The sequence below is a fragment of the Ambystoma mexicanum genome, chromosome 11 (genome assembly GCF_040938575.1).
Source record: "Ambystoma mexicanum isolate Mex_15411 chromosome 11, UKY_AmexF1_1, whole genome shotgun sequence".
Classification (NCBI taxonomy): domain Eukaryota; kingdom Metazoa; phylum Chordata; class Amphibia; order Caudata; family Ambystomatidae; genus Ambystoma; species Ambystoma mexicanum.
Genome location: NC_090934.1, coordinates 1,103,282,236 through 1,103,307,783, shown reverse-complemented (window position 1 = coordinate 1,103,307,783; position 25,548 = coordinate 1,103,282,236). Strand labels below are relative to the sequence as shown.

Below are 25,548 nucleotides of genomic sequence, written 5' to 3'. Positions count from 1 at the left end.
CAATAATGCAAAGGAGGTTCACATACTAAAGCAGCAGGTAGCTAACCTGGAGAACCATGCAGAGGAAGCTGAAGAGAGGGCGAGAAGGAATAACATCTGCATGGTCGGCCTGCTGGAGGGGGAAAAAGGCCAAGACCCGACAGACTATGTGGATAACATGATCCTACAAGAAATGGGGGCTGACAAACTCTCGCAAGGATTTACAGTGGAACGCACGCATAGAGCCCTCATGAGGAAACCGAAGCCTGGGGCCCCTCCCCGTGCATTAATTGCAAAAATACTCAATTATAAAGATAGCAAAATTTTTTTGGAGTACTTTCGTAAAAGGGGAACGATCGAAAGAGCTTCAGCCACCATCACGGCGTATCCTGACTACACAATGTTAGTCCAGAGACAACGGTACAGCTATGTGGCAGTCAAAAGGAGGCTACGCACGGCCGGAATCAAATGCGTGCTCCTGTACCCTGCGAAATTGAAAGTGTTGAACAAAAGCAGAATGTTCTTTTTTGACACCCCAGAGGATGCAGCGACATGGCTAGACCTACAGGGCTGCCCGGAACGAGATGCGGAGCAGGCCCATGGGGAGCACGATAAGTGATTGATTGGGATATTATATGCATACTGAAATGATATAGAGCGGGGTATCCCAGTAGAGACTATTATAGAGATGATGATAGGGGGGTACGGACGGATAATGCTGAAACTAGGCTATAATATCCTTGATTTTGTTGAACTTAATGGATGGAATATAGAATGTTGAGCACATAAGTGAATTGAGTAGCAATGTGTGGTTGAATTGAAGCGGATAGGAGCGGCAGGACGAAGGCACCCTGCCCCCCGAGTAGTAGTATTAGTAGGATAGCCACTAGGGTGACCTCACCCTGCTGAGCTGCGAGTACAGGCTATTGCCAAAAAGAGCTAGATGCGGGGGTGCCTGAGATCCATGGATGGAGCTGGGCAACAAGGGGGGGGGGGGGTTATGTTGGGGATGGGAAGGGAGGAGGGAGGAGGGAGGGAGAGTGGGGAGTTTGGTGTGCTTTTAGTTAAGGGGAGTTCAGATTGGGAAGCAAGCCTATATAGACAGAGATGGAACTTAGATCTGGACTGCACCGGTGGAGGGCGGGGTGGAACTCTAATAGGCCAAAAATAAATTTTACTTCGAATGTCAGGGGGCTAAATAGCGATTTAAAGTGACTTTGGTCTGGGAGATGTGTGGAGGATGAGACACCCCCAGGAAAGGCAATACTCGCATTATTCTGCCCCGCAGCAGTTGCATACTAGGTTGGACTATGTCTTTGCTACACCAGAGGTAATAACAGAGTATGCAAGTAGAATCTACAGCAAGGGTCCTTTCGGACCACTTGCCCCTGATCCTCGGATGGCAATACCGCCCCTCAAGAGCAAGGATTCCGACATGGCGCCTCCGAGCGGAGGCACGGAGAGAGCCCTTTTTTAGGGAGGATATGAGGGAGGAGATTATAAACTATTTTGAGACGAATACCGGCAGTGTGGACTCGGCGGGCATACTGTGGGAAGCCTTTAAAGTTGTGACGAGTTGGGTATCCATATCAAAATCTAAAGGTCTGCAAGGGGGGATCCTGGCTGACCTACGGGAGACAGAAGGGGAACTGGAAAAGGCATTGAGGGGGAGGAAGTAATACTAAGGCAGAAATGGAATGGATACTCAGGCTGCAGCAGAAATGCGCGGGTCACTGGGAAAGACTGTGTAACCTCAGTTATAAGAAATATATAGAGACAGCATGCGGGAGGGGATACACCAGGAAGGCTTTTGGCGTGATCATATAAAAGCGAAACCCCCAGACTTGCGATTGGAGAACAATAACGAGGGAAGATGGCAGTGTGGCTGACACCCAAGAGGGAGTTAATCATGAGTTTGTAGACTATTATACGCTACTATATGGAGATGATGGGGAGAGTAGTTGCGAGACGATAACAGAAACACTGGAGGATATAGGACTGCCCAAGATAAGTGCGGAGGAAAGAGAGGAGTTGGACACACAGATTACCCTGGAGGAGCTAGAGCAGGTGGTGAGACGGTTGCCCACAAGTAAGACTCCGGGGGCTGATGGACTCCCAAGTGAATTTTACAAAGTATATAACGAAGTGGTGCTTCCCCCCCACTGTTGGAAATGTTGAACGAAGCGTTTGAGTTGGGAAGATTGCCAGTCACTTAGAGAAGCGATAATACTGCTTCCCAAACCTAACAAGCCTGGGCATAGCTGCGGTTCCTATAGACCCTTGTCGATGCTGGATCAAGACAGCAAGATATTGACGGCTGTTTTGGCAAATAGAAGAGGGTTATTGGTAAACTAATACACACTGATCAGACGGGTTATGTCCCGAATAGGAACATAACCAATAATCATAGACTACTCCATCGAGTTATTGAGTTTGGTAGCAAGAACAAGGGTGAAATGGCAATTGTGTTGCTGGACGCAATAAAGGCCTTCGACTCGGTCAAGTGGCCATGGGTTATGGGATGGGGCCTGGATATATACAGTGGGCAAAGATGCTCTATAGTGAACCGCTGGCCAGAGTGAAAACGGGAGCAGTGATATTGGAAAGATGGCAGCTTAGCAGAGGTACAAGACAGGGATGTCCGTGGTCTCAAATGCTTTATATATTGGCCCTGGAATCCCTAGCATACTTGAGACAATATGACATCATAGGCATTGCTGTGGGTGGGGAACGACATCTGATCTCCCTATATGCGGATGACATGCTGCTGTACTTGCGGCACCCGGAAGAAAATCTCCAATACATTCTAGAAGTGATGGAGAGATATGCAGGGTTGTCCGGTATAGCAGTGAACCCTCAGAAATCTAGCATGTTCCCATTGGGCGCATATGATGGGATTCTAATGGAACAGTTACCGGTGTTACAGATACCATGGGCGGTTAGTACATTTCATTATTTAGGGATAGATGTATACTACACAGTAGAAGAGGAGCATAGGCACAACACGGAGGAAGCCATTAAAAAAATTGAAAATAGCATGAGATTTTGGGTGAAGCTGCCCTTAGCAATGATGGGACGTGGGGCAATGCTAAAGATGGTGGTCCTACCTGGGCTCCTGCACTACTTTGGGAATATACCACACCTGATACCCAAGAGGTTCTTCATTCAACTGAATAGCGTGTGCAGGGATTTCCTGTGGCATGGCACGCGAAACAGAGTGGCACTATGGAAGCTACAGAATTTTTATGAGAAAGGGGGGATAAAACTGCCTAATTATGAGGTCTATTATGTAGCGAGCCAACTGCAGTATGTTGCCAAATGGCTCTCAGATGACGTGACCTCCGAATCCAGGTTGTTTGGACAAGAGTGTGCCCCATTTTACTTGAAAGAGATGATGTGGTTGCCCAAAACAGAAATTGAAGGGCGACCCAAGATGATGATACTTGGATGGAAGATGTGGTGCAGGGCATGCCAGATGATGGAGAATCCATCCCCCTGTTCCCCGCAGGTACTACTAGTTGCATTGACAGGGGGAAAAAAGCGGCTTATGATGATAATCAGAAACCACTGGGAACCGGTCGGGTTAGCAACAATGGGTGATATCTGGCGTGAGGGGTCTATCATAGATTTTGTTGTGCTGGGTGAGAAAACCGGGTAACACACGGGCCAGTATATTACGTACCATAGAATGGTGCAGAGAATTAAGAGAACATGGCCCGAAGCGGTACTGGAGGAAGAACCGGATGGTACCATAGATATAATATATGATCTAACGGAGGGGGTACATGAGATATCTAGAATATACAAGATGATGTCTAAAGTTGGGAAGGAGGTAACACAATTGAGACAAGACTGGGAAGCGGATGTAGGAGCCCCGATGGAGGACGGGATGTGGGAACGAGCCCAGGGGTACCATAAGAGGGTGTCGAGGAATGCAAGGTTAAAGCAGATAGAACTGTACATCACGCATAGGGCGTATATGACACCCCAGAGGATATCTAGGTTTGAAAATGCAGGACGGCAAGCATGCCCAAAATGTGATGAGAAGGCGGGTATGGTACATATGTTTTGGTCATGCCCGGTTATAAAACTAGCGGAGAAGGGGGTCAAGATTGTGGTGGATACAGCATGGGCCTGTTTGTTGGTGGGGGGGTTCCCCAGATCAGACACTTAAGCATGTGGGTAAATTAAAAGATCTAGCATATGTGCTTGCAAAGAGGAGAATTGCTATGGGTTGGAAGACATTCCACAAACCACGAGTAGAGGTGTGGTGGAAAGATCTGCAGAAATGGGCGGATGCAGAAACCATAGTATGGCAAGAAGCGAACAGTGCAGGGGGAGGGGGGGGAGTAAACAGAGACCCTGATGGCCTGGAAAGTATTAATAGCGGAGTTGTTTGGGTCAATACAAGACCCGACAGAACCCATGGAAGGGGAGACCCTACCACAAGATGCAGGAACAGAATTTGGGAAGTAATAGGCTCAGAATGGGGGATGGGATAAGGGAAGCAGTGATCAGAACTACGTAATGTACAATTGGACTGTTGATATATGCACTGCATGTTTGGTTTGTATTGTTTGAAGAAACTAATAAAATTGTTTTAAAAAAAAAAAAAACTTTAACCTTGCGTTTTCCTATGGAAAACTTTGACATCTTAGTGTCTTATCGACTTCCTTTTTGGGTGCTTTAGGCTAGCGAATAGGACGTTTGGTATAAATTGCCCCGCCCCCGGGCTTCCCTTCAGATTTCAACCTTCTCCAAACAGTTGGGATCACCTTGTGTCTACTCTTATTGTTTTACACGTGCTTTTCGTACTATCGGCCATTGTCATCTGTGGGCCAGAAAAAATCACTGTTTAGGCCTTCTGCTACCTGCGGCCTAAAGGTCTTCGAGGGGGACAGCCATGCAGATTGCCTGTATTGCCTTTACCCCAATCATTCGGCAGATGCCTGTGAAATCTGTCGTGGGTTTTCTCAGAAAACGCTGAGACTGCAACCGCCAGCTGATTAGTTGGCTTAACGAGAGCACGTCCAGGGGTGTGGGGGGGGGCATTCCCTCGGCTCCGGCGGTGAAGGTGTCTACGCAGCGGAACCCCCCGCCAAGAAACAACTAACAGAGGTGCCGGCATCAGAGGTGGGGAAAGGTAGTTTCCTCTGAAGCCAAGTCGCTTCGGTCCAGAGGTGCGAGTAGCTTTTCACCCCAGGTCGGCGAGACAGGACAAGTCCAGGGGGTCGAGTGATGGGGCCGAGAAATTGGCGCATAAGTCTTCTGCGTCGGGGGAGAAGCAGAAGGTGAGAGTCCTCTTCGAAAGCACTTGTCGTCTAAGGACCGGCACAGGTCCTCTTCCAGACAAGACTCGTCCCAGCACCGTTCCAGAAACACGCGCATCGCCGGAGAAGGCCTGGCCGGTGGAGGCCTTGGTGTCGTCGACTAGGTCATCGACAGAGGTTCCGTTGTCGACGATTGTGGTCCCTTCATTGACAGAGGTGTAATCTGCTCCGTCTACGGCCGTGACTGTCAGTGGTCCGCAATTGCTGTAGACGATAAAGCTGGAGGTGGATGGTGGTTTGTTGCCGGCTGGAGATCTGGGGCCGGCTTTGGGCCGTTGCTCCTGGTGGACATTCTCCAACAGGATCCGGCTTCCTATTCAGTCTCCTCTGGTCTGGAGGAGGAGCACAAAGCGGGTTTCCATCTATCGGCACTGGGTCTGCGGGAGGCGGGTCGGTCTACGTCGAGTGGGGCTGGAGCGCCCCTCTACCCGTTGGTGAACCCTCACTCTCTGCTGTCTATGCAGGTGTTGGGTACGCTCCAGTCGCTGTTGGGACAATTGGATGCACTACTTCCAGCTGCTCTGAGCCTGGTGCCTCCAGTGGTCTGTAGTGTGCCTGTTGAGGCCCCTCGCCTGAGTCTCCCCAGGAATTCGCCTCTGGTGTGACTGACGTTGCTGTCACCGGTGGGGTTGGACCTTCCCAGAAGTCATCCAGAGGAAGGTGAGCTTGTCGATTCAGATCAGGAGAGCAGGCCTCGTGACACATTGACAGTGTCCTCGTCGCCCAGGACAGATGATACGTGGGATACAGACCCGGAGGTGAAACCGCCTAGCAGCCCTGCTCAGCCGTCTCTGCCGGACAGTATTGGGCGTTTCACGCTATGATGGCGAAGGCGTGCCATGAATTTGGCCTGGCTCCTGAAGAGGAGCGAAAAGACTGTTTTCTTTTCGACCACATGGGGAAGCGCCGGAAGGCAGTCTTCTCGGTCCCCATTTTGGACCATGTGTGGCAGGAGGGCCTGCGCAGGATGTGCCATCCTTTTTTCAGAAGCAGCCATGAAGGGACGTCTGGAGAAGTTGTTTAAGGCAACTGATTTGACCCCCAAGTGCCTCATGTCTCAGCCCACGCCGGAGTCGGTGGTTTCGGCGGCGGCGAGTCGGAAGGCGAGAAGCCAACACAAGTGTTACGCCACCAGATAGTGAGGCCAGAAAAAGAGCGCTTTCGGGAAGAAAGTCCTCACAGTGGGTGCTACGACCGTGAAGGCGGCGAATTCATTGGCCATTATGGCCAGGTATGACGGGGAGATGTGGCACCGGTTGGCCCCGCTCTTGGTGCATCTCCCCGAACAACAACGCAAAGAAGCTATGCTCCTGGTTCGAGAGGGCCTCCAACCACAGTATTAACATTGCAGTGGACTTGGCAGAGTTTGGCTTCAACCAAATAAATTGGTGGTGTTCTCCAGAGGCAGGCATGGTTGCGCTGCACTGACATTCGTCCGGAAGTCCAGCATGAAGTCGTGGATATGCCCTGTGAGGGGGAGCAGCTCTTTGGTGAGAAGATCGATGTGGCGCTCAAGGGCATGAAGGAAGACACCGAGACGGCGAAATCCTTGTGGGCTCTGCAAACAGGCCATTCTTTTCACTCCTTTCGGGCGTATCGAGGGGCCTCTGGTAATGCCAGATTTGCCGCCTCCCACGACTGAGGTTACAGTCGCACAGGCTACTCTTCACAAGGTTTCAGGCGCTTGTTCCAAGCAGCGCAGAAAAGCAAAGACTAACGGGCGCAGTGGAAGAAGGGTCCTGCTTCCTCAGCTGCTAAGGGACGGCAATCTAAGCCTCACCAATGACTGCCATGCGGGCAGTGAACTTGGGGGGCAGTGTGTCACGGCACGTCGATGAGTGGAATCTTATTACTAAGGACTGCTGGGTACTGCATACGGTATGTCTTCACCACTCCTGGAGTTTCGGCGTCCTCAACCCTCGATTCCTCCTGTGCATGTGGTGCAGCCGCACCCTCCTGTATTGCGGCAGGAGGTCGAACTCATGCTAGCTAAAGGGGCGATAGAACCAGTCCCGTTGTCGGAACGGAGCCAGGGGGTGTACTCTCAGTATTTTGTCATCAAAAAACCCAAAGAAAAGTGGAGGCCTATTCTAGATCTTCGGCTGTTGATCAAGAATCTGCAACTCCTGAAGTTCAAGATGCTGACGCTGCAGGATGTGATCTGGGCGGTGCAGCCGGCGGAGTTCCTGGCATCGTTGGATTTGGAGGATGCTTAATTCCACATCCCGATTAGGGCAAAACACCTCAAGTTCCTGCGCTTTTTCTGGTCGGCGACAACCATTACCAATTCCGTGTCCTCCCGTTTGGGCGCTGAAGTCTGTGCCCAGAACATTCACAAAATGCCTGGCTCCAGTGGCTGCCTTCCTCTGCAGGGAGGGGCATCATGTGTACCCGTATCTGGACGGGTTGGTACCTGGGTTGTCGCCGGAAAGGGCGTTGGAATCTTTCCAGGCGTCCATGCACCTGTTACAACAGCTGGGCTTTGCAGTAAACTTCGCAAAATCCTTCCTGATGCCATTCAGGGAGTTGGTTTTTCTCGGTGCCCAGTTACTCAAACAGGACAATCTGGTGAAGCCGTCGGAAGAGAGTGGTGAAGTTGCAGTCAAGAGCGGGCGTATGGGGCCGAGGAATGGTGGTCTCAGTCCGCAGTTACATGTCACTGCTAGGGTCCATGGCACCCTGCATCCCCCTTATCCCGAATTGTCGCTTGTTCATGCGACAGATACAGGAATTTCTCGTTTACAGGTAGTCGCAAAGTCGAGGGTTATGGCCGGACAAGGTGGTCATCTCCAAGGGACTGGTGGAAGCCCTGCGATGGTGGGCATGCGCAGACAATTTGGTACGAGGCATGCCCTTGCTGGAGCCAGATTTTCAGTTCACGATAGTGGCGGATGCCTCCCAGGTGAGTTGGGGGACGCACCATGACCAGTCGCAGGTCCAGGGCCTGTGGTCTCGGGAGGAAGCAGGATTGCACATCAACGTACTAGAGTTGCGAGCGGTGCACTGGGCCCTCAAATCCTTACTCCCTCGCATCCAAGTCGCAGTGGTTTGAGTGTTGACGGACAAAACCACCACAATGTTCTATTTGAGGAAGCATGGGGGCACGCATTCGCGGCTCCTGTCAAGAGCGGCTCAGGAGGTGTGGCATTGGGCCATTGCTCTGCGAATTCAGATTACGTCTTACCATCTGCCGGGGGTCCAGAATGTACAGGCAGACGCTCTCAGCAGAGACTAGGGGCAGTTGCACGGGTGGACACTGAAGAAGGAGCAGGTAACGAAGATCTTCAGGAAGTGGGGGGGGGAGGGGGGGGTTCCCCCCTCACAACTTGTTTTCCACGCTGAGGAACAAACAGTACCCATTGTTTGCCAGCAGAGTGGCTCATCCAGGGTCAAAAGGAGATGTGCTCTCATTTCCATGGACGGGCCTCTTCGGGTATGTGTTCCCTCTGTTTCCGCTGCTTCGACGGACAATCCAGTGGATCTGCAGATACCCGTGCAGAATAATCTTGGTAGCCCCATTCTGGCTCAGACAGACTTGGTTCTCAGATCTCCTTCAACTAGCGGTGGAAGACCTGCTTCGTCTGAGGGCAGAACAGGATTTGCTGTCGCAGGACAAAGGGAGAGTGTGGCATCATGATCCGGCATCTCTGAGCCTGGCTCCTGACCACTCCGGGTTTGGTCATTTATGTCTTTCACAGGAGTGCCGTCGGATCCTGAAGGCGGCAAGGGCACCTTCCACGAATGTCTCTTACAGTGGAAAATGGGCGAGTTTCTGTGCCTGGTGTAAACAGCAGCCGGGAGTGCGGCCATTGGAGGTTACACCGGCCCAGGTTCTCCCATACCTGCTGCAGCTGGTGCAGGGGTGACCTGGCATTGTCTTCAGTCAGGGTGCGTTTGGCATCCATTTCCAGATTCACCAGGCGGCACCATTCTGCTCCTCTGTTTAGTGACAGATTGGTTAAGTAATTTCTGAAAGGACTTTTTCGGACAATTCCCCCGGAGAAAAAGTTTGCTCCGATATGGAGTCTCAATGTGGTTCTCGCTGCTCTCATGAAACTGCTGTGTGAGCCCATGTTGACTGCGTCATTGAAGTTCCTCTCAAAGAAAGTCGCATTTCTAGTGGCAATCGCATCTGTCAGAATGATTTCGGAACTTCAGGCGCTGGTCATTGACCCACCATACCTGCAGTTCATGAGGGACAAGGTTCTCCTGTCTACTAATCCGCACTTCATAGCAAAAGTGCCTTGAGTTTCACAAACACGCTACCATTGCCTTGCCCTTGTTCTTCGCTAAGGTGACCACGCCAGCGGAAAGAGCCCTGTATTCTCTGGACGTTAAGAGGGCGCTGAAGTTATATCTGGCCCGTACTCAGGACTTCATGCAGTCGAAACAGCTATTTGTGGTGTTTGGTCCCTCCAGCAAGGGACGATCCATTTCCAAGCAAGGAGTTTCACGTTGTGTCTCGTCCACAATTTAATTTTGTCACGGCAAGGCTGGCAAGCCCTTGAGGGGCAATCCTAAAGCCCATTCTACAAGGTCCGTGGCACCGTCGGCTGCACTCTGGGCTGGAATCCCGCTCATTGACATTTGTCAGGCGGCTTCTTGGGCAGTGCCGCATACCTTCACCAGACACTATTGTCTGGGTCAGCAGCATGTGGAAGATGTACAGGTGGGACGAGTGGTCCTTCAACACCTGTTTAAATAAGGTAAGCCCTGCAGCTTCAGGGGTTTGTGTTTTACTCTATCACTTGCAGGTTCTTTTATCATGCGTATTGTTGGATGTTATTGGTTGTGTTCGTGGTTATGCCCTGGGGTTGGCTTGCCTGTAATGCACGTCCAAGGGTTGTTCGTACTGCTATGTAATCTATTCACAGCATGTGAATCCATGAAAGATCCAATGCTGGAGAAGGGAGTAGTTTCCTACCTGTAACTCCATTTCTCCAGCGTTGGTATCTTTGATGGATTCACATGTGCCCGCCGGCCTCCCCCTGCAGGCAAACCATGATTCGTGTTTCCTCTGCGTTGGAGGTTAAAATCTGAAGGGAAGCTGCGGGGGCGCGGCACTATTTATATCGAACGTCCTATTGGGTAGCCTAAAGCACCCAAAAAGGACATTGATAGGACACTAAGGTGTTGAAGTTTTCCATAGGAAAACGCTAGGTTAAAGTTACTGAGGTTTCCCAGCCTGACGGGGAAATATTCACAGCATGTGAATCCATGAAAGATACCAACGTTGGAGAAATGGAGTTAAATGTAAGAAACTACTCCCTTCTGATTAGTTTTTCATTTTCAAGTGCAGATTTATCTCTTAAACACATTTAAGGAAAAGTTACAAGGGTTTATTTGAAAAGAAGGAAGTTGTAGTTCATTTAAGCCTTTATTTATAGGCTGTCATAGTATCTCTGGGAGTAAGGGGAATTTTCAACCTTGGGAATCTCAAACAGTCTTTCCTTCCTTGGGATAGTTAGATGTCACATCAGCTTTACCCACATTAACAGGTTAAATGTGTGGTTCAAATAAATCATAACTACAATAAGCCACCACATGTCTTGGTACCTTTTAAAAAGGTTCTTCCGTTTTGAAGACAAATACTGTCTCATCCCACGGGATCTCCTCACCACCCTGGGCCGTGTCTCCTCCCAGGTGATCCTCCCGCAGTACACTGCCCCCCCCCCCCCCCCAAGGTCAGGATCAGGAAGCGTCTGCCTTTACCTGGCTACATGTGAGGATACTTTAGGCAGGATTCATCACACTTCCAATTCGAGACCGTATTAAATTCAAGACCCAGGTCATCACCCATCAATGCCTCTCCAAAACTGCACCTTCCGACCTCTCACAAAGAGTGGCCCCGACTAAACATATCAGACCCTCATGCTCCTGCTACAGTCACAAGCTGGTCGTTCCCAGATTCAAAAGAACAAGAGGTGGTGGATCAAGCTTCACTTCCACTCGTGCTCAGAACAAAACCTTCTTACAAATCCTTCAGGAAACAACTGACTATTCTTCCAACTGCCATGACACTTCGCCCCGACGTTACAACTTGACATTTCATTGATACTTGCTACCCTTATGTTTATCAACTGTACCTCATGTACTTGGTGCCCAGTTGCCTGCAGGCTTGCGTGCTTTACAGATGCAATAAATTAATTGGGGCAATTTAAAAGCTCACAACAGAGACCATACCTCTTATGCGTCTCTATTGCAGGATGAAGGAAAGATGATAGAAAACATTAACTGTGTTTGTGAAAACTGAGTTGTAATGTGAAAAGCAATTACAAAACTAGCACACAATTTTTAAATCACAATTCTTTTTCAACAGGTTTGCCGAATGGCTTCCGACTATTCAAGAACATGCGCCAGTCCTGACAGTCTACAAAGCGGCGATGCCCCAATTGTATCGGAAACAAGTGAAGTCTATGTTTGGGGTAGTAACAGTAGTCATCAACTGGTGGAGGGCACACAAGAGAAAATACTGCAGCCCAAGCTAGCACCAAGCTTTTCTGATGCACAGACAGTGAGTGATTAATTATATTATTTACTAATAGTATGTAAAATTGCAACTGAACGGTTCTGTTCCCCGCCCTCCCCCTCCTTCCCTCTTCAAAGGATAGCTTGTGCACCCAGTAATTCTTGAGAACAATATCAATTGTTGCATACACTTGTGTATAGGCCTTGTGTATTCGCCCGCCCCAAATGCCATATCGTATAGCATATTTCTGTGTTGAATGTTGTGAGTATTGACTGTTAATTAACCAAGCTATGATATATTTAGTAATGTTACATGTTTTAGTTCTGGTTATGACTATGTTGCAGAATATTTGTATATGGTCTGGATTGCTGTATTTGTTGTGCTTACGAATTATTTAATAAAGTTGTCAACCAACAAAAATTACTTTTTTGCTTTTTGACCCTGCTTTTAACATATTCAGTTGTTCCTTTTTATATTACTTGTTTTTTATTAAGTATGAAAACTAACAGTAGCTTCAAGGTACTCGACGGAATAATTGACTAACAAATTAAGTGACATTACAACATCTAAATCCCCATTACAAAATATTTAAAAACTGTACACAAAGTTCAGATAATGCCACATTTGATAAATGTTTAGATCAGTGATTGCCTAAGACTTCAATATAATTGTATGTCATTGATCTATGAATGAGTCGCCTGTGGCTTTTAATTAATGTAATTTACACACAAAGTCCCAAGGGTTTCTCGGTACACTGGCTTTTAATTGCTAAAATAACCAAATGGTATAATTCTGTTATTCAAGTCCTATGTATAAGCACTAAAACGGTAGCGGGTATGGTGACTCCTCTGAGCTGCTGTTCGGAGTATAACTAATGTAGTGTACTGAGGACTCTATGGCAGGCAGAGTGCTGTGTTATATGTTGGTGTAGTTTGCTAGGTTCTATTAATCGATGATAGGTTATAACCAACATAAGTGAAAGGAGCTGGCTCACAGCATTTGCGAACGCGTGGGCCTTAAATAGGTATACGTTTTCATATGAGTTGATTGAGTTTATGAACAGATTAAACTGTCTGTAGCCAATTTCATTAAACTACAATGCAAAATGGAATGTGCATGGAAAAGGATTGCCCAATATTGGGGAACGTTCAGACATCTGTTAGCAGACGCTGATACTCATATCTCATCAAAAAAACACGGACAGGGTCAAACACTAGGCACTTGCAACTGTTTTGGTTGAGGACTTGACCAAATTTGATCAATACGTTTTTTGAAGAACTTGTTATCAAGTCATGGGAATTTAATATATTTTTATTGTCTAGCGCTCAACAATTAGGAAAAGTATTCCTTTTAATTCATGTGACGCCAAGTCCCCATTTGGCCTCCGATATCAGCAAATAGTATTATCTATAGCATTGTTGGACTTTTAGAACTGGATGGCAGTACATAGCAAGAAATGCAAGCTTTTTTCTGAGTCCAGTCACCTATGTTTTCTAGGTGGAATTCCGATTGCTCTGGTACATGATAGTTTGATAGTACTGCGCATACGTATTAGGCCCATATTTCGACCAAGCTTTTAACTCCGAGGTGAAGCGCGCTAATAAGTCGTAACAAATGACCCAACAAGCACATGTGTGTATTTACTTTTTCTCCTCGTCTTCGACTTGACTTGGTCTGCAGGTAATCTTGTTGCCTTCCTTGATCTTTGTTTGAGGCCTCCGTCTGCGGTTCCTCTGCTTTTTCCTTCGAATATTTCTCCTTACTCAAGGGCTCTTGCCTTTATTTCTCTGCCCCCTCTTGGATTTTTCCTCAGTGTCCTGGAACAGGGCCTCTGCCCTTTACAGTTCTTACAAGGGTGTCTACCCTCAGGTTCTCTATCCACCCCCGGCCCCCTGTCAGGACGTAGATCTTCATCCCTATCTTTATTCTGTCTCTTCCTTGACTAGAGCATCTGCCACTCATCACTGCCTCTTTATCATAGTGCTCTGTCTGGTGCACACTGTGTCTGGTCTCTCCTCTGTGCCTCTGGTAATCAACTCCTTGCCTCCCCTTCCTGGTTCCCTGATCTCTCCAGATTTTACAATATATGGCCCCTTCCAGAGGGCATGTTACTCCCAGCCCATGATCCAGAAGACCATAGATTGCTGGGTTTTTTTTCTTCTTGGATTTCTGGGGCATGTAGTTTTCCCAAATTTAAAATGAGAAATATGTACAAGTGCAAGAATTCAAAGGAAAAGACCAGGACTAGGTGGCCGCCTCACGCATGGACCAGGAAATCGAATCCCCTCCATCCACCCCTGTAGAAAGTATCCACTTCTCACTATTCGGCTCGTCCTTGCTGTGCCACACCTCAAACCTCTTCTCCAGCTTCCTTCTTTATGCTCTCTCCTCCAGCACCCACAAAATGATTTCTTACTCCAAATTTGGCCTCGTCTGAAAAGCTTTCCATTAATTGGTTCGCGGGTTCAGGTGGCTTTTCTGGGCATGCTCAGTTGCAGGGAGAGTTTGTAGCCCTGCACTTCCCGAGAGAGCCTTTAAATTGATCAGCCAGTATTTTGAGTCATGTTCTTGTGTAAGAAGGCTGGCTGTATTGCGGTAGCAGCTGGTTTCTCTCCCATATGTTGGGAGGCCCATCCTCTGCTGGAGTTCGATTTTGCTGTTCTCTGTAGTTGTAGGTTCATGTATGTGCTGAGCATTCCTTCTGAGGCGTGGGAAGCCTGAAAAGGTTTTTCTAACTCTTATACTAAGTGTTTTCCTCATTGCTTTCTGGGTTGGGGGTGGGGTTTCGAGTTTCTGCCTGGTTATTGGCTGCAGCTGTGAGGAAGACCGGAGTTTTTCACCCTCCTGGTTTCTCCTGGGTGTGGGAAAGAGGTGGGGTCTTTTCTAGGTCTCCCGTTGTGCTTTGAAGAATGGAGTCGAGTCATAATATAGGTGGTAAAAACATCTATTGAACAAATGGTGTAAAAAAAGATTTTTTGTAAATTTCGTTTGAATTTCTTTTTTACCGTTCTGATAAGCAACAATATGATGACTGGATACCATTTTAAAGTGAAGCCGTTGGTAGGGGGGCTTGCAAATGTGTAAAGGGATAGGATGAGGGTGGGTTCGGGGGATGGGAACTGACAGGAAGAGGGGCTCAGGGTTGTCCCCCGTTAATAAAATAAAAATAGTATATAATACCTTAGTCAAATTTAAGAATAGGTGTGGGGAATCCGTTCCTTATATTGTTTAACTAGGCTTGTTATGCCATAATGTCAGCTAGATGGCACAACATGACAGAGAAACAGTATACGATGTAACTATTTCTCAACGTTATGAATGTTTTTTTTGTTAAACACTACTAAGATGATTAAACGCTTGTCCACTTGCCATGACATGATCTTTAATTCATTCAAGGAGAAGGTACACCCCACTTCTCAAAATTTAGTTTTGAGTCAAAGAGTTATCGAAGTACCCAAATCTTTGCCACATTTGAACTCCTAGGTATGTTGATAAAAATAACACGGCTCCTCATAAATATCAATCTGTACATTGTCTTCTTTACTTCTTCACAGTCCTGGAAGGCTAATTTGTGCTTTCATTACCATTCTTATAAATTGCAGTTAATCTTGTGAGACCAGGAACCAAACAAAGTTATCGCAATCAAAAATGTACACTGACTTTTTCCAATAACTATAATGGCAACTATAGTATTATAAACATCTAGGGGTAGATGACTTCAATCCCTCAAGTAAAGCCTCATTCGAAGGGATTGTGCCCTCGGACGTATTCCTTATCTTAGAGATCTCCTTCCGGCTCTGCTGGCCTCGGAAAATGTTTCTCTAGAGGGCGCTGCGCGTCGACGTCCGCCGAGTCGATGTCCCTCGACAGCCGCTGTATCGACGTCATCCTGCCTATAAAGGCCGCGCGCAGCGTCCGTTGCTCAGTTTCGTTTTTCCGCGCTTACTCAGTGCCTCGGAATACCGTTGTTCAGTTTCGTAGACAATTTATCCTATTTACCTCGAGATATTCGATCCGTACTCAATGGCTTCCTCGTCGGAACAGACGACCCCTCGGTCCGGCTTCAAAAAATGCTGAGATTGTGGGAAAAAGATGTCGCTGACTGACCCTCACAGAGTTTGTCTGTGGTGTTTGGGAGCTGAACACCATTGTTCGGAGTGCGAGGACTGTATGTTCATGACAGCTAAGGCCCTGAAGGAGCATAGGGGGAAGCTGGAGAAAGGTAAGACTTCAAAAGCTTCTTCCTCGACTAAGTCGAGACATTCGTCTCCTTGTCACCATTCGCGCTCCAGATCTCGGAGTGGGTCCCATCACTCCTCGAGATCGAAGCACTCGAAGAGGAGACGTCGAAGATCCCCTTCTCCGTCCTCCTCTTCCTCTGTTTCTCCTAAGAGAATCCCTTGCCCCACGAAACATAGTTCCCGGGCTGAATGGGAGGAATTCCGCAAAAATATGATGAGTGTCTTCGAGAAAGCGGCCTCGACCCCCTCGAAGACTGCCGAGAGCGATGCTCTGGTCAAAAGACCCGAAGGTCAAAAACGCAGCGAGTCGCAGTACCCGGCGAAGGAAGCTTCTCGAGCGCGTCACGAACCCTCGAGTAAAGCTATGACCTCGAAGCCGTCGACGAAGGTTCCGTCGACGCCATCGACGAAGGTTCCGCCGAGGTCGGTGTCTTCGATACCGTTGTCGAAGGGACCTTCGACACACGGGTCTGTCGACTCGACGCCATCTTCGACACCGGCGTCGACGCCAAGGAAAGTCACGGTTACGACGCACCCAGTGACTATCCCCAGGTCCTCCATGACGATGGCGTCTAGATTGTCGACTTCCTCGAGCAGAATCCCAATTCTGTCGAGGACCTCGAGGCCTCCGCCTTTGTTTTCGACGCCACGCCCGAAGCCTTCGATGTCGACGACATCGATGTTTTCGAGGCCGATTATGACAAGTTTGGCACCCTCTGCCTTAGAGATGGGTTTTACACCCTTTGTGAGTTCAGAACAATTGAGAACTATGTCTTCAATTTTGGAAGAGGGAGAACTTTGTGAACAGGAAGACACATTTGAGTTGCAAGGACCTGCAACCCCAGTTAGAGAGGAGTTATCCTCAGAAGAACGCAGGTTAAAGGATCTTCATGATTCCTTACATGAGGCAAGTGGGTTAGACACTTCCCCTTAGGTGGAGTTTGCTAGGCCAGACCCAGGGGAGCATGCCGAAACCCCCTATAGAGCCTTAATGGCCAGGATCACAGAATTTATGGGGTGGTCTACACCTCCACAGGCTTTCCAACAAGATGACCTCACGGATATTCTTGACAAAGGTCCACAGGAGGATCCTGTAGTGCCCTTTCATAAAGCTCTTCAGAGGAAGATTATGTCGAACTGGGAAACCCCAGATGTCGCCCCGGCAGTAAATAAAAAGCTGTCTACAAAATACAGGGTATCTTCTGCAGACCCGGAGTTTTTGTCAAAACACCCATCCCCAGAAAGTCTGGTGGTACAGGCAGCATCTTCTACTGACGTCAAGACTGCTTACCCTACCGTCCCACAGGACAGGGACGATAAGAAATATGATGCTATGGCAAAGAAAGTTTTTTTCGGCATGTAGCATGGCGTTAAAATCTGTTAATGCTACTTGCACCCTTGCTAGATTCAGCCATACACTTTGGGAGTGTGCTTCTACAGCGGCTGACTGCATCCCGGAGGGAGAAGAAAGGGAGGCGTTCCTAAATATCATACAGGACGGTAAAGGCGCTATGTGCGAATCCCTCCAGAGGGGCATTGATTCGGCTGACAGTATCAGCAGAGCAATGGCGGCAAGTACAACAACCAGGAGATTCGCTTGGTTGAGAAAGTCTGGTTTTGCCCCAGATGTGCAAGCCAGGCTCTTGAACATCGATGGCTCTTCTTTGTTTGGGAAAAAGGCGGATGACAGTTTAGAAAAACTGCAGACATCAAAAGCAGCAGCAAAATCCCTAGGCGCTGCAATCCGTCAGACACCTTTTCGTCCCACAGGAACCTCTGCGAGGGGCAAGTTCTTTCGCTTCTACTCCGCATTCGGAAGAGGTAGAGGACTGGCTCAAAGGGGACAAAGAAGAACTACCCGAGGTGGACGGGGTAGATATTCAAAAGCCGCAGCAACAGCAGGTGCCTCTTTACCATCGGCATCTGCATCAGCCGCCCCAAAACCACTCTGAGGACTTCCCTCACAGGACACCTGTAGGAGGCAGGTTAACTCAGCATCTGTCGGAATGGCAGGCTATCATGTCAGATACTTGGGCATTGGAAACAGTTGCCCAAGGTTACTGCCTGCCTCTCCTACGCATACCTCAGTCATCCACCGGGGATCAGCTCTCAGAAAGCTCCAGATCCGCTCCTCTTGCAGGAAATTTTAGACCTGCTAGAGAAAGGTGCCATAGAACCGGTACCTGTAGCTGAGAGGAACAAGGGCTGGTACTCCCCTTACTTTCTCATTCGAAAGAAAGACGGAGGACTGAGACCCATCTTGGACTTGCGAGAATTGAACAAATTCCTCAGGAAAGACAAATTCAAGATGGTAACTCTTTCTCAGATCCTTCAGGCCCTGCAGTTCCAGGACTGGTTGGTATCTCTGGACCTCCCGGACGCTTATTTCCATGTGCCTATCCATCTCAAACACAGGAAATACCTGAGGTTCGCAATTGGCAACTCTCATTATCAATTTCGAGTAGTGCCATTTGGGCTGACCTCCGCCCCGAGGGTTTTCACCAAGTTAATGTCGGTAGTGGCAGCAAGTCTAAGGAGGGAAGGGATTCACGTCTACCCCTACCTGGAAGATTGGTTGATCAGGGCTGCATCTTCGGAACAAGCTCAGATCCAGCTAAATCACGTTTGCCACTCCCTTCACAGACTGGGCTTCTCCCTCAATTTAAAGAAGTCACAAATGATACCATCACAGAGACTCCAGTTCATCGGAGCGATCCTGGACACTTCCCTGGGAAAAGCCTCGCCACCAGAGGTGAGGGCTCAAGATATCCTACAGATGGTTACCAAGTTCCAAAATGCCCAACGTCTCCCAGCCTTCGACTTTTTGAGGTTGCTAGGCCTCATGGCATCCTGCATTTTCCTAGTGCCAGAGGCTCGCCTGCGAATGAGATCTCTCCAGTGGGCACCTAGGACTCAGTGGTCACAATTCTCAGGAAGAATGACAGATCTTCAGGTTCCCGACAGGGTGGCTCGAGACCTTCAGTGGTGGGCCTATCAGGAGAACATTCTGGAAGGAGAGCAGTTTTGGCAACCTTGGCCGAAGATAACAGTAGTCACGGATGCCTCACTCAGGGGGTGAGGAGCCCACGCCAACGATTTGACCATATGCGGTCGTTGGTCTCCATCGGAGTCCAGACTACACATCAACCTGTTAGAGCTGAGGGCCATCAGACTCGCACTGAAGGCTTTTCTGCCATCTGTACAAGGAAAGAATGTCCTGATAATGACGGACAACACAGTGGCCATGCATTACCTCAACAAAAAAGGAGGCGTAGGATCACTACCTCTGTACAGAGAGGCGATGCAGCTCTGGTTTTGGGCAAACCAAGAAGGAATCTCTCTATCAGCAGTTCACCTAGCCGGAGAGAACTTGACAGCGGACGCTCTGAGCAGGCAGAGCACAGTTTCCCACGAGTGGGAACTAGCTCAGGAAGTCCTTCAAGAGATCTTCGCCCTTTGGGGAACCCCTCAGGTGGATCTGTTCGCCACCAGTGTCAACAGGAAGTGCGACCTGTTCTGCTCAAGGGAATTTCCCCCGAGAGGAGCTCTAGGAGACGCGTTCATAGTGGACTGGGAGTTTCCACTTCTGTACGCGTTCCCACCGGTCCCTGTCATTCCTCAAATGATCAGGAGGTTGAGAAGATTCCGGAAAACCATGATCCTAATGGCCCCGGATTGGGCCAGGAGAATGTGGTACCCGGATCTTCTAGACTTGTACATCTGCCCTCCAATTCAACTTCCACTCGGAGAGAACCTACTCTCACAGAAGGGAGGTCAGGTTCTCCATCCAGACATCAACACCCTCAACCTTCACGCTTGGCTTCTGAAAGGCTGAGGTACAAGGATTGGGACCTCCCTGATGATGATATGGAGGTGTTGCTTTCGGCAAGGAGGCCAGCAACAAAGTCTTTATACTGCTGCCGTTGGAACAGATTTTCCAGCTGGTGTAGAGAAAAGGATATCGACCCTTTTTCATGTGGTATACCAATGGTTTTGTCCTTCCTACTCTATTTGGCGAATTCAGGCCTTCAAGTTGGCACCATTAAGGGCTATCTCGTAGCGATATCCATCTTTAAGCGCACTACGGAAGAACCATCCTATTTCAAGTTACCCTTGGTAATACAGTTTCTAATGGGGTTAACCAACGTTTATCCCCCAAGACCATTCCAGGTTCCCCTATGGGATTTAAACTTAGTCTTAACTTTCCTAATGGGAACACCTTTCGAACCACTCCATTCTTGTTCGTTAAGATTTCTTACCCTTAAAACTGTTTTATTAATAGCACTTACATCTGCTAGAAGGGTGAGCGAGTTACACGCTCTTTCTTGTAAACCCCTCATACAATCTTTCACAAAGACAAAGTTTTCCTGCAAGTGAAGCCTAATTTCCTCCCAAAGGTGGTTTCTGAATTCCATATCACTCAGAAGATTACCCTGCCATCTTTCTATCCTCCTCATCCGGGGAAAGAGGAAGAGAGTTTACACAGGCTGGACCCTAGAAGGGCTTTAAGTTTTTACATCAGTAGACTAGCCAGGATAAGACAAGCAGACCAGCTGTTTGTAGGCTACACAGGTCACAAGCTGGGGTTACCGATAACTAAGCAGACCATTTCCAGATGGATCATTCTAGCCATTTTGAAATGTTATAAACTGGCAGGAAAAGAGCCCTCTCAAAACCTTAGGGCTCATTCGACCAGAGGTATTGCAGCTTCATCGGCCCTCAAAAGAGGAGTGCCGGTTAAAGACATTTGTGCGGCCGCCACTTGGTCGTCCGTCCATACCTTTACACGATTTTACAACTTGGATTCCTCCTCCAGTCAAGAGACTAGGTTTGGAAGGGCAGTATTGCACTCTATTCATCAATATAAGGCAGCATGAAGTCAGTACTCCCACCTCCAATAATAGAATACTGCTATGGGAGCCTATCTAAGATAAGGAATACGTCGGAGGACCCAATCCCTTCGAAGAACAAGTTACTTCTTACCTTGTAACGTTCTTTCGATGGGATGTTCCTCCGACGTATTCCTTATCGACCCTCCCATCCATCCCTGCAGTTCTACTTCCCTTGTTACAGCTTACGCTCCTTCAGGGTGATTAGTCTAGTCCAGACAGAAATACTGTGGGCTACAAAACGGAACTGAGCAACGGACGCTGCGCGCAGCCTTTATAGGCAGGATGACGTTGATACGGCGGCTGTCGAGGGACATCGACTCGGCGGACGTCGACGCGCAGCGCCCTCTAGAGAAACATTTTCCGAGGCCAGCAGAGCTGGAAGGAGATATCTAAGATAAGGAATACGTCAGAGGAACATCCCATCGAAAGAACGTTACAAGGTAAGAAGTAACTTGTTCTTCGTTTCCAGACTTCCTGCACACTTAAGAGTGCTTTGATCCAAATGTATTTAAACTGACCACAAAAGTTCATTTGCATATCACACTGTGAACTTATTTTTCCATTTTCTTTCTCACGAAGAGGACGGTCAAAGGTTGGACAGTTCCTCGCATCAGCAGTGGTTCTGTGCCTGTCCTTATTTTTGTTGGCTGGCTTTTCACGTGTACTGGAACTTTCAGCAGAAATCCAAATAATGGTACGGTCGCAGCTGGTTGCACTAGCTGAAGATCAGAAGAGACCACCAGGTCCACCATGCATATCTAGTTATCCATGTTGCCACACATTTTTTGTATTTCTTTAACAGTGATTTTAAATAATCTTCTAGTTGAATCTGATAAATTGAGAACTCCCTCAGCTAAGTATTGGTTAATAAGCCATTTTAGGTGTTTAAATGGGCAGCAGTCTTGCACCATAGTTATCTAGTCCTTAAGCTGTAATGTCCCGGCTTCTTGCCTTTGGTGAAACTTCAACAGCATAGTGGGATTCCTTGTTGTAAATGTTGTTCTAGCATTTGAGAAACCTGGAAGTCACCCTTGGCTTTCGCAACCCTCATGGCATGCTAAAACATGGCCTCCAAATCCTCATGCAGGTCACGCTCTTTCGGGCTATGACCTGGGAGCTAAAATGTTGCATATCTGCACTGCGTGCTCTCTAGATGTGATGCATCACTATGGCAACGATTATGCCATTGCTGCATACTTGGCTGCATCGGGGATACTGATTGTGTATGCCCACTGCAATCCAGGGAGATGTGGCAAACTTTCTCATCTGGAGAAGCTATTGTTGGGCAGAATCCTGTGCAGTTCCCTTAGGGACCACTGCAAAAAGTTTAAGTCTACAGGAGTTGGCAGTAAACCCAATTCGTAGCAGTCTGCACCACCCAGATTTACCTGGTAGCTGTGGCTGAGCAGTCGGACTTCTCTCAAGAAGAGTTAGGCAGTATATAGAGTATGCACAATAGGGCTAATAATACAATAGCACAAGCAAACACTGACCAGAGCTTTGGTGTAAAAGTATATAATTATTTATTTAAAAACACACTTGTAAAAATACACTGGCACTAATATGTCAAGCAAGTTCAAACACAGTCACTATAAGTATATACACGTCCCTAGCTCATTATTCGACAAGTCTAGGTTAAGACACCACTTATTTAGCAAAACAGAGGTGAGTGCGTAACCGTAGATGGCACTCCAATAATTTGTTTAAAAAGGTAGAGGAGAGGCAGAAATAGGAAAAACACACAGTACCAACACTTTTAAGAAACCACAGCAAGTCAAGAAAGGCAGGGTCTACTGTAGAACAAAAAGTTCATAGGCCAGGCCCACTCTTGGAGAGAGCAAGGCGGAATGTGCCCAAGATCACACAGTGGAAATGCACTCAAAGTCTTTGCAGAAAAGTCAAGAGGTTGGATCAAGTTAGAAAGGTAATGTTAACAGGTCCAAGGTCACCCCAGGATAGAGAGTCAAGGATTTACGGGACACCTTGGACAGTCTGTTGCAAGGGAGACCAGTCTGGACACAGTACCTGAAATGGTGAGAAAGCTCCAGCGGGGGCAGTTGTTCCTGGCAGCGGGTGCAAGTCGGAGCTTCGTCCAGGGGAAGAGATGATCTCCACGTGGAGGAAAGCTGGAGGTCGTTGCACTGCCAGGGAAGAAACCAGCCGCGGAGTTTCCCGGTTAAAAGGTACTACTCTTTTATTCGCGGTAGTGGTGAAGCGTGGCTATCCAGCCGCCAGGGTGCTTGGCACGGGCGATTCGACCACGAGACGATCCAGGAAGGCGAAAAAGGCGAACTGGGTTGTCCCACCAGCTCAAAGGGAAGAAGACTCTCCTGGAAGAAGATCTTCTCTGTGGTCGGGGAAGTGGTGAGTTCGTACAGCAGGGCTCCACCGGTGCTGTCGTCGTAGATGGCTCAGCTTCTCCCCTCTTCGGATTCTTTAGGTCCTGTGGCGACTTCTGAAGTTCCCGTCCCCAAAGCCCTGCTTTTATGCAGCAAAACCCCCATTCATCAGCCTAGCTGTCACTCAAACATGCACTGGGCCAATCACACGAGTGTGACTTGAGTTGCCGAGGCAACTCAGTCCAGGGTGCCTAATCCCCCTCCCACACATCCTGTTGACCCCAGACAGAGTGGCACCATTTGGAGGGCTCTGTGGAGAAGCCCGCCAAAAAGTGGAACAAAGGGCTCGACTTGGGTTAGAATTTCAGAGGCGAACACAAACGCCATTTTAAAACCGAGTCCTGCCAAAAAGACCCATCCGGGGAATAAATATTAAATAAATAACCCGGCGGTATCTTTAACATTGCACCAAAAAGTGGTGCGTTTAAAATGAATGGGAAAATCCCATAGGAAATATTCCGGTGGAATATTTGGCGTGGTATCCACTGCCACCAGCCAGAAACTCGTCACGGGGGGACTGGACAGTGCCCCCTTGAAAAACAGACCCAGGGGCAATCGAATTACCCCTACCAGTACTTCCAAAATATGGTTCTGTTCCCAATTTAAGACTAGTAAAGCCAATGGTGACTTTACATGCCCTGGGAGACAGTAGTCAGTGCCAGGGTATGGAATCTGTTTGGGGGTCACTATGACAACCCTGTGTTACTGCACTGAGGGTGCTGTGTAACACACTTACCAAAAACACATGAAGCCCTATGGAGTAAAAGACCCCATTGCCCATAAAACACATTACATAGTCAAAGGACATTCTCAAATCATGCCCAAGAGTGGGAGAAAGAGTCTCACTCTTAGCAGGAGAAAAAAATAAACCCCAAAAATCCAGCAAAGCTGCTGGGTGACTCACTAGGTTTGGGAAATTAGCCTTTACAGGGAATTCTCCTTAACAGCTATGCATGAAAAAACGGTCTTTCATATCGGTTCTCATTCGATCAGAGATTTAGGCACTTCAGAATCACTGGCAGATGGAGAGTTGGTGAGCATCTGGAGGTGAAAGCTGCAGCTAGCTGACCAATAGCCGAATGCCACTCAGACAAGGATTTCCAGTGAGCTGCAAGAATCCAGTTGCCCACGAGAAAACTTGGTGTAAAGATACGGATCAAAATACGCTGGACAGAGGTGTGGAATGCCAGCAGAATCACTGACCAAGTGTGCAGTAAAAAAAACCAGGAACACAAAAGCATGCCAAGAAGGGAGAGCATACTGACAACTAATATCAGCTTTCAGTCCCTTTGGACATGACACATATGTGGGATCCAGAGGGAGTATGGAAGGAACAGGGAGTGGGCCCAAGAGTAACAGTCAGTAAAAGTGTTAAAATAAGTGGGGAGAGATGGGAACAGCGGTTCTTTTGAGCAGTACCAAATAAAAGGCCAGGAGAAGCCAGCAGAGGAACCAGAGGTACTTGGCAGGCAAACAGCAGATATGGGGGTAACAAGCTATAGTACCCAGAGCAAGCAGGAATAGGGACACCATGAGTGAAAGAGAGCAGATGCATGCATGCTGAGATACTTTGTCCAAACCGGGTAAAATATTGAGGGAAGAAATAGACTTGAACTTTAACTGAATGCTGGGCAATTAACTACATTTCCCCAGGCTAATTCTAGTAGTAATCCAGAGAGACAAGTTGATACAGTTTGGGCACATATTGCAAAATCCCAGTGATCTATTAATGTTATGTTATTTGGTATTTATATAGCGCTCTCTAAATCATTGGTATGACCTCATCGAGCTGGTAGGTTAAACGACCTTGGGGCCGTGGTCCAGGTCAGTTGAGAGAAAGGTGGCATAGGGTTCATGGGTGCACCAGTTATGTGTGCAGTTGAAGCGACTGAGCAATGGTAGCTGTATCCTACCATTAGGTGTGGTTGTATTTATCAGTAGAATGTGTGCAGTCAGGGCGATGGTCACCAGGACTGGGTTCTGGCTGCATTAGGCCTGTTGAGGACACTTGTGTCCAGCTAGTCCGTATTTGAGGGGGTATAGCTGCGTTTTATCAGTGTTGAGGTGTTCATGAGAAAATGTTCGTATGTGAGCAGCTAGGCCGAAATTGATCGAGCCTTGTAGCTGCATTGTAATTGTGTTTCTGTAGAGCAGAGTGTGGAGTGTAGCAATATGAGAGGTGAGTGTATGGGACGAGGATTTGATCTAGCGGGCTCACTGTTCCAGAAATTAAGGTTT

General features: G+C 48.1%; 1 protein-coding gene across 10 annotated transcripts in view; it reads left to right on the top strand.

Annotated features, from left to right (window-relative positions):
• Window positions 1-25,548, top strand: part of HERC1 (HECT and RLD domain containing E3 ubiquitin protein ligase family member 1) — a 3,379,312-nt gene that overhangs the window by 132,784 nt on the left and 3,220,980 nt on the right. For all 10 annotated transcript variants that reach the window (XM_069624399.1, XM_069624403.1, XM_069624396.1 and 7 more), the window contains exon 4: window positions 11,629-11,823. In XM_069624399.1, the coding sequence (XP_069480500.1) occupies window positions 11,629-11,823 (195 nt within the window). The remainder of the gene's footprint in view (window positions 1-11,628; window positions 11,824-25,548) is intronic.